This window comes from Macrotis lagotis, chromosome X (genome assembly GCF_037893015.1).
Source record: "Macrotis lagotis isolate mMagLag1 chromosome X, bilby.v1.9.chrom.fasta, whole genome shotgun sequence".
Lineage (NCBI taxonomy): Eukaryota > Metazoa > Chordata > Mammalia > Peramelemorphia > Peramelidae > Macrotis > Macrotis lagotis.
In genome coordinates, this window is record NC_133666.1 from 9,414,475 (window position 1) to 9,423,213 (window position 8,739).

General features: G+C 61.3%; 1 protein-coding gene across 1 annotated transcript in view; it reads right to left on the reverse strand.

Moving 5' to 3' along the window:
- Positions 1 to 4,917, reverse strand: part of IRS4 (insulin receptor substrate 4) — a 32,332-nt gene extending 27,415 nt beyond the window's left edge. The window contains exon 1 of the mRNA XM_074202620.1: positions 1,551 to 4,917. Within this exon, the coding sequence (XP_074058721.1) occupies positions 1,551 to 4,863 (3,313 nt within the window). The 5' untranslated portion in view covers positions 4,864 to 4,917. The remainder of the gene's footprint in view (positions 1 to 1,550) is intronic.
- Positions 4,918 to 8,739: the final 3,822 nt, after the last annotated feature.

Below are 8,739 nucleotides of genomic sequence, written 5' to 3' on the forward strand. Positions count from 1 at the left end.
CTGAGTGACCACAGGCAAGCTTCTTAAAGTCTCTCAGTCTGGCTCCTCCTCTGGAAAGTGGGGGAAATGATGCAGCGTGGGCCAGTGGAAAGACCATTTGATTAGGGTCAGAGGACCTGGATTCAAATATTGACTCTGTCATTTAATTCCCTTTCAGGGTCGGACCTCAGTTTGCACAAGTATGGGATGAAAGTGGTTGTGCTAAATATTGTGAGGAGTAAGGGAAAGAAGTGATGGATTGTGCATTATAAACTTTCAAGACACACACACACATATGTATATGTTTGTAATGTGTGTATGGATATACACCCTTATCATATCACCTGCGAAGCGACAGATTTGGATGTTCCAATACTTCAGAGTACACACGTCCTTTTGCAGTGATTTGCATTGATCCACTGACAAGTCTGGGCTTTCAAGTTTGATGCTCTATGGACACCTGGGTATATAGTCCTCCCTTCCATTTGCCTGACATGCAGCCTGCAGGGAGGTCTTTGGAAATCTAAACCCTTAGCCATCATTTTTCTCTTGCAGGATGAGCCCAAGAAAGCGGCTCATAGACTGACACCCGAGAAAAGAGGACATTGTCAGCAAGCGTGGAGTGTGCTGAGGCAGGAGAGCAGGGTGGGAAAACTTAGAAAGTTCCAGGAAGATCTTCCCAGGGTCGCTTCATTATTTTGGATGAAGCTCATTCTGAGCCATCACAAGACCACCTACTACTGGCCAGCAATGATTTCCCTTTTTAAATACCATGGACATCTCATTTGTTCCTCATAGCAAAGACAGGTGGGGGAAAAATCAGTACTTTTACAAGTGAGGCAACTGAGGCACAGAGTAGTCATGTCACTTTCTTAAAAATTCACACCAGTAAATGTTGGTCAAAAAAACGAGCCCTTCCTGGTCTTTGGAACCCCATAAAACAGACATTGCACAGCAGCAAAAGAAAATTGATTACCTGTTTGCCCACATGACCTCCTGTCCACAGGAGGAGATAGAACAAGCCCTTGCCATCATTCTCTGGAGGTTAGCCACCCCAATCCATCATGCATCCCTCCATCAGCATGGCTCAGATGCTTTCCATGTGCCAGTGTGGTGCTGTGTCTACACAGCTGATTCCTGCTTAGTGTATCAGATCCCTGACAAATCCCTGAACTCGGCAAAGAGAAAAACACATCATTGAGCATCTTAAGTGAAAAACCAAGCTTGCCCAACTGTGCTTCTTTTTCTTTGCACTTCATAGTAAGAAGAGGCATGGACCCCCCCCCCCCCCCCATGGCCTGAGTTTGCAATCCTTGAACTCAGGTGCAATCGTTTGGGGGATCTGGACGTTCCTACCCCTCTTTTCAGGGTCGAGCCGCCGTGTGAATAAAGATGACAAGCTGGCCCCTGAATAATCGCCCAGCTGCGGGCAATGTTCCCGCACTGGTGAGCGGGCTAGCTCCTGTACCCCCAGGGCTCCGAGACGGGTCCTGAAGCGGCCCCTGACTGCCCCGGATGCTCACTCTGCCTACGACCCCCCCCCCCCCCCCGCCCCGTCTAAAGGGACCAACCTTTCTTTGCAGAAGTACACTTGAAGAGATCGTCTTTGGAGAAGTCAATGCTGACGTACGTGCCACTGTCCAAGGCGGCAGCAGCACGCTCCGGCCGAGGGCCGGCAGCAGCCGGAGCGGCCCCCCGAGGAGCAGCGGCCTCCCGGGAGCTCAAGGCGATGTAGTTGAGACCGTTCTGAAAGCCGGCCGAAGTGACCCTGGACATCTTCGGCTCCCAACCGGAAGCGCCCTCGCCGGCTTTGAAGCAGACGCTGTCGGAGGATGCCCAAGTCTGCCTTCGGCTGTCACAAAAGAGGGCGCCAGGTGCGGCCCCGGCGGCGGCCCCGGCGGGGGAGCCAGTCTCCGATCTGTGGCGCCTTCTGCCTTGGGGGGCCGCCGGGGCCGCCTTGGCCTCCCCTGCCGCGTCGGGAAGGGAGAGGGTGCTGCCCTCGGGAGACGAGTCGGCGATGCGGAGCCGGTGGACGGCACACGACGGGCTGTCCATTTGGCCGGGGTCGTCGCAAGGCACGGCGGTTGTCACGGGTGGGCCGAAAGACATCTCGGTGTAGTCGGCGTCCGCGCTCGGCGGGCTCGTCCCGCGGGCGGCGGCGCCGAGCAGGCGTCTGGCAGAGTCCGCCGTCGGTGGCTTTCGGGGGCCGCTGCAAGCCGCAAGGGCGAAGGGCCCGGCCGGCGCGCAAGTCACGTAGGCGGGCCGGGGCGAGCGGGCGGGGGCGGCGGGCGGGGCGCATTCGGCCCAGGGGGCTTGGGGGCTGCTGGCCGCCTTCCGGCTCCAGGCGATGTTGATGTAGTCCCCGGGGCTGTCCCCTTCCGCGGCCCGCTCGTGGGTGCGGGGGGCGCCGCCTGCCCGCGGGCCGAGGGGCAGCTGGCTCGGCCGGGCGGCCCTCCTCTGAAGGCAGGCTCCCTGCGCAGGCTTCGCGGCGGGCGTGGGGGAAGCGTCGTTGTGGCGCGCCCTGGCGCCCCTGTGCGAGCCGGAGCTCAGGAGTCTGCCGGGCGCTGCCATGGGCACGTAGTCGCCGTCGTCGCGCTGTTCCGCGATGCTCCTGCCACTCTTGGGCCGCGAGAAGAGCGAGCTCAGGCTCTTGGAGAAGGAGGGAGGCCCCGGCGGCGCCCTGGGGCCCGCGGGGCACATGTCCATGTACTCGCTGTCGTCCTCCTTGGGCGGGGGCGGCGCCCGGGGCCCGCGGCCCAGGGACGGGCCGGCTCTGGGGAGCATCAGCACGTATCCCCGCGCGTCCTTCTGCGAGCGGGACCAGGCGCTGCCGGCGCTCTGCGGAGCCCCGGGCGGCCGGTGGCCGCCGCTGCCGAGAGGGGCGGCCACCCCCGGCATCATGGGCATGTAGCCGCCCTCCTCCTCCTCCTCCTCCTCCTCCTCCTCCGCCTCCTCCTCCTCCGCCTCCTCCGCCGCGCTCCTACTCCGCTGCCGGCTGGGGCGCGGGGAGTCGGCGCCGAGGAGCAGCCGGGGCTTTTCCTCGCAAGGAGGCGTCCGGGCGCTCGTGCGGGGCGCGGTGCCGGCGGCCGGCCTCCGCGGGGCCCACGCTGCCTTCCTGAGCTGCGGCCCCGCTTCCGCGGGCTCGCCGCCGGCCGTCTCGCGGGCGCCGCGCCTGTCCATGGCCACGTAGTCGTGGAAGGCGCGCTCCTCTCGGCCGGGCGGGCTGCCGCCCGAGGCATCGGGGCTGGCGCTCCGCAGCCGGAGGTAGCGGGCGTCTGCGGGGCTGCCGCCGGCCGAGCCGCCGCACGGCGTGGAGCTGGCGGGCCGGGCCTGGCCGTCCGGGGCCGGGCTGCCCCCGCAGGGGAAGGGGGACACGGGCAGGGAGGCCGAGCGGCCGTGGCAGCAGGCGTTGAAGGCGGCCCGCACGTACCTGCCGCCCTCGGGCCGGGCCGCGCCCGTGCGCCCCGGGTTCAGCTGCACGAGGCTGCCGGCGACGGCTCGCAGGGGCCTGTCCATGGTGCCTTCGCCCTCGCTGGAGGTCCGGAAGCGGTAGCAGTCGCTGCCGCAGGCGGCCGGGCCGGCGGCCCCGCTGTCGGTGCGCGAGCGCCGGGCCATGCCGAGGCAGGGCTGCAGGTAGCCCAGGTGCCTCCTGCTGGACAGGAAGGAGATGGGGTTGGCGCAGGCCGACTGGCTCTTGCTCCGGGGCCTGAAGTCGGCGAAGGCCTTGAGGGCTTTCATGGTGTCCAGGAAGGTCTCGTGCATGTGCTGCGCCACCACGGCGTCGTCCACCTGCATCCAGATCTCGCCGGGGCCGACGGAGGCCGAGCGGCCCACCTCGAGGAAGAAGAAGTGCTCCGAGTGGCCGCAGCGGCGGATGCTGAGCAGCTGCAGGCGCACGCTGGCCGCCTGGGCGTTGGGGCGCACCAGGTGCACCTCGCGGCTGGACAGGCACAGGCGCTGGACGCCGCTCAGGTTCTTGCTGTGGCCCAAGCCCTTGGGCTTCACGTGCACCTGCCACACCTCCTTGTAGGCGCCCGCCTCGTCCTCCGGCTCGCCGGGGGCGTCCCCGGCGTCCGCGCTGCCGCCGCCGCCGCCGCCGCCCTGGGGGCCGTCCCCGGCGGCGGCGCGGCGCGCCTTGCTCTGGCCCATGAGCAGGCTGAGCGCCTGGTACCAGCTGTCTTGCTCCTGCTCGCTGTCCGCCACCATGGCGAAGTAGTCGTCCCTGGTGTAGAGCGCGATGAGGTGGCGGTGCTTGGCGTCGGCGCGCCGGCTCACCGTGAAGCACTGGTACAGAGGGATGACGCGCCGGGGCGCCACGGCCGGGCCGGCGGCGGCGGCGGCGCGCAGGCTGCTGCGGAACTTCTTCTCGCTCTCGTAGTACTCGAGGCGCGCGGGGGCCGCGCGGCTGGCCGCGCGCAGCACGAAGTAGCGCTTGTGGCCGTGCTTCTGCTTGCGCAGGTAGCCGCACTTGCGCACGTCGGGCCCGGCCGCCTGCAGCAGCTGCGGCAGGCCCGGCTCCCCGCGCTCCGGGGAGCAGCAGCGCGCGCCGTCCTCCGCGCCCCTCCACATGCCGCGGATGCCTCGGCTTCTGCTGCCGCCGCTCCCGATGACCCCGCCGCCGCCGCCGCGCCCGCCGCGGCTGCCCGAGGAGAAAGAGGGGCGCGAGCCGGAGCCCGAGCCGGAGCCGGAGCCGGAGCTGCCGCCGGAGCCCGAGCCGGAGCCCGAGCCGGAGCCCGAGCCCGAGCCGCCGCCGCCGCCGCTCCCGCCGCCGCCGCTCCCGCCGCCGCCGCCGCCGCCGCCGGCCGCTGCCCGCTCAGCCTCCGTCCTGGACTCCAGCCGCCACCTCCGCAGCCCTCGCTCCCCAGCGCCGGAGTCCCTCGCCATGGGGCTGCGGGCTCCTTTTAAGGGGCCCGACGGGGCGGAGAGGACAGGGGGAGGAGGACGCCGAGACAAGGGTCGCTCCCCGCCGCCGCCCGGCTCCCCCCTCCCCCGCCCACTACACTCGGCAAAACAACACGTGACCGCGGCCTCACGCGCCGCCGGCGGCGGCGGCGGCGGCGGCGGCGGCGGCTCCAGCTCCAGCTCCAGCCACTCCGGCCCAGGAGCTCGGGCGCCGCCGCTGCCACCGCTGCCGCCCTCCGCGGCGCTGCACGCGCTACGGATGGATGCCCGGGCGCGGGGGTCGCTGTCGGGGCGGCCGTGCAAAGGGACAAGTGTGAGCGTGCAAGGCTGTCAGTGTGGGAAAGTGAGGCGAGGGCCGGAGGGCCGGGCCCCGGGCGCCTCCCCGCGCCCCGCTGCCAGCGCCCGCTCTCCTGGCCAACCGAGGCCCGGCAAACAACGGAAGGGGGCGGGGCTCCCCAGTCACGCCGGCCCCGGCTGCTGGCTGCCCACAGCTCCAGGGGGCGGGGGGGACGCGGGGGGGGGGGGGGGAGCGGCGGGGGCCTGGGCCGCCATTGGCTGCAGGGAGAGAGGGGGGCGGGGAGACGCGGGGGGGGGCGGCGGGGGCCTGGGCTGCCATTGGCTGCAGGGAGAGAGGGGGCGGGGAGACGCGGGGGGGGGCGGGGGCCTGGGCCGCCATTGGCTGCAGGGAGGGAGGAGGCGGGGCGCGGCGGGGCTCGGGGGGGGCGTGTCCACGGGGGGAGGGCGAGGCGGCGCGTGTGCATTTGTGTGTCTCTGTGTGTGTGTGCATGTGTGTCTCCGTGTGTGTCTCCGTGTGTGTCTCCGTGTGTGTGTGTGTCTCCGGGCCCCAACGGGCTCTCGCGCGGGGTGTCGCCCGGGGAAGCCAGGTGAAGCCCCTGCCGCCTCCGATAGGCCGAGCGACGGCCCAATGGCCGCTGGCGCTGGGGAGGAGGCGAGCCGACCCGCTACCGGAGACACAGGGTGTGGCCAGGAAGGGAGGGGCCCGAGCGGCGGACAGCGGGATCCTCGCGGGTGCCACCCCGTGGGCAGGGCCGCCCCCCACCGGACGTGCACAGCGGGCCCCTCCACCCCCCCCCCCACGGCCCCGCGCAGCTCAGGGCGGAGCCCTGGGGTTGCGGCTCTGAGGGCCCCCCAAGCGGCGGCGCCGAGGAGATGTGGGATCCCCCGGACCCCAGGCTCACGCGCCGGCCCGATCCGACACGGCCATGCAGGGGGCAGGCGCCAAGCGGCGTACACCGAAGCAAAGGGAGCTTTCCCAGCACGCACGCACGCAGGCATAGACAGAGAGGCCCCGGCTTAGCAGAGGCATGGAACGCTGGGGCGGGGGGTTCAGCATCGCAGCGCCCTGGCACGCATTAGGGAGCCCCCAAGTCCGACAGCCACGCCGGGGAATGGCCGGGCTAAGGCTCCCCTCTGCCACCGGGCAGGGGATGGACGCCGAGGACCCGAGCTGGCAAAGCCTCACTGAGCCAGGCCCTGCCCTGCGAGGCAGCTCAGGCACTTCTTTCTTCAAGAGACTGATAAGAACAAATGAGAGGGCCGAGGGTGCACAGGACGTTCCCGACGTCAAGAAAACCTAAAGCTCGAGCTTGAAAGGAGCCCCTCGGAGGCCATGGAGCCCAGAGGACACCTAAGAAAGGATGCCAAGAGATGCTCATTGGATGCTAAATGAACTTGAAAACCGCCAGGCAAAAGTAACGGCCTGCCTTTGCTCTTCTGCTTTTGGTCAACAGCAGTTCTGAATTGTCACATTGCGCACTTAGCAAAAGGTCTGTGTTTCACTCACTGTGACTAGGTGCCAGGAGCACAAGGGAACAATGAAAAGAAGACATCGATGTACTTGTGAAAAGATGGAGCTGCTTGGTGAAGGAAATAAGAAGAGAAAGAGAAAATACAAAAAAGAAACAAAAACCTCAGAAGGAAGCACAAGGCAGTTCTTCTGGCAATATTAAAACTAACATGCACCTAAAAACAAAACTCTATGTGGCAGAAAAGCCACTGCTTCACACACAATTCTCTTTTTTTGTCTCTATATTAGAATGTTTGCATTTCTCAGTGATTAAATAAAAAAGAAAAAAAATCTGAAAATTCAAACAGCCCCTGATTGCAGTAGACAACATTTTACTGAGTGGAAACAGCATGTTCATAGATGAATTAAGAGAAAATCTATACAAAGCAAAGCCATTTGCTGAAGCACAGGAGTGTACTTACTATAGAGAGGGGATAAGAAAAAAATCTCTTCTGTGAGGTAGCATTTGAGATGAGCCTTGAAAAGGAGCTAAGCTCCAGGAGACAATTGAAGAATGAGCACACTGTAAGCACAACAAAACATCTTGTACAAACTGATAGAGGAAGAAGAAATGTAGTATACAGGAAATAGCAAATAGGCCAGCTTGATTTAAATTGTGAGTGTGTGAGGGAGAGAGAATAATATTAAATGAGTCTAGAAAGATAAATTGAAGTGACATTATGACAGCTGTTGAGTGCCAGTGGACTTTTTGTATTTTGTCCTAGAGGTAATAGGGAGCCACTGAAATTTCTTGAGCAGGGATGTGACATGTTTACATCTGTCCTCTTCTGCTATGGACGATGAATTGGCAAAAAGAAACACTGAATACTAGGAGGCTAGAATCCAGGTAATAGATAGTGAAGACAATAGATAGAAACAACCACAGGTAGTTGAAATGCATGAGAAAAAGGGAAGTGACAGGACTCTAGGCAAACAAGATTCAGTAATAAAGTGGCTGTGGCGTAGGTCAGAGGGAGGAAGGCTGAGTAGCATCACTCCCTAAAGAATACTTACTAAGATTAGAGCCCACCTCCTGGTATTTTAGTCTTTGCCCTCTCCACCACCCCATTGCTGCTTCAGCCTCATAATGAGTTCAAAGAGGAGTATCATTAAAAGGTGGCTACCATATAGTACAATTGTAAAGAATGAAGTGACCGTTGTGATGATCCTGGTACTCAAATGTCAACCTCAGTTCCCTCAAAGATCTCAATCGTTTTTTGTCTTTACTAATAAATTCATCTATTTCAGAAACCTTTACCTACCCCCCCCACCACTCACATACCCTGGCACCTCTTTCTCCTGGACTTTTTAATTGAGCAGGTGAGTTACTACAACAAAAACAAACAGCAACTTTACCTGATGAACAAACACTGGGTGATGTTCCTTTCTGTACCTAGCTAGGCTAAGGCAATAATGGTATCATGAAAAACAAATCTGCCCTGGGTTCACTACCTATGTGACCTTGCTAAGTCATTTCCCTTCCATGTGCGCCAGCAAAGTGAAGAAATTGGTTAAGATGGACACCAAGATTTGGGCTTTACATTGAGAATACTCTGTGACCCTGGATAAATTTTTTGACTTCCCTAAGCCTTGGTTTCCTCTTCTGTAAAATGATGTGACCTCTGAGGTCCCTTCCAGCTCTAAATTTATAATTTGAAGATACTTAATAGCCTGAACCTGTACTCCACAGAAGAAGCCTTTGAAAAATTCGGCTTACCTCCATTACACGAGGAAGCCTCAAGAGAATACAATTTGAGACTATTAACAAAACTACAAACCACTGTCTTATCTTTCTTTTGGGGAAAACTTACAAATTCTTCCAGTTGCCAGACTAAATGAATCCCTAAAGGTCTAAAACAAGGCCTGCAGTACAGTTTGTCTTCTATTAAGGTTGCATTGTCTAATATCTGATTTGAAACCAAAATATCAAAAGGGTGGCCAGATTTGTAAACGGAGGTATTGCCCTTCAAAAGAATGGAACATTAAGTCCCCAACAACCCCATAGGAGCATGTACAGAGAGTTCAGACATGTGATTTTCTCTCTGTCAATT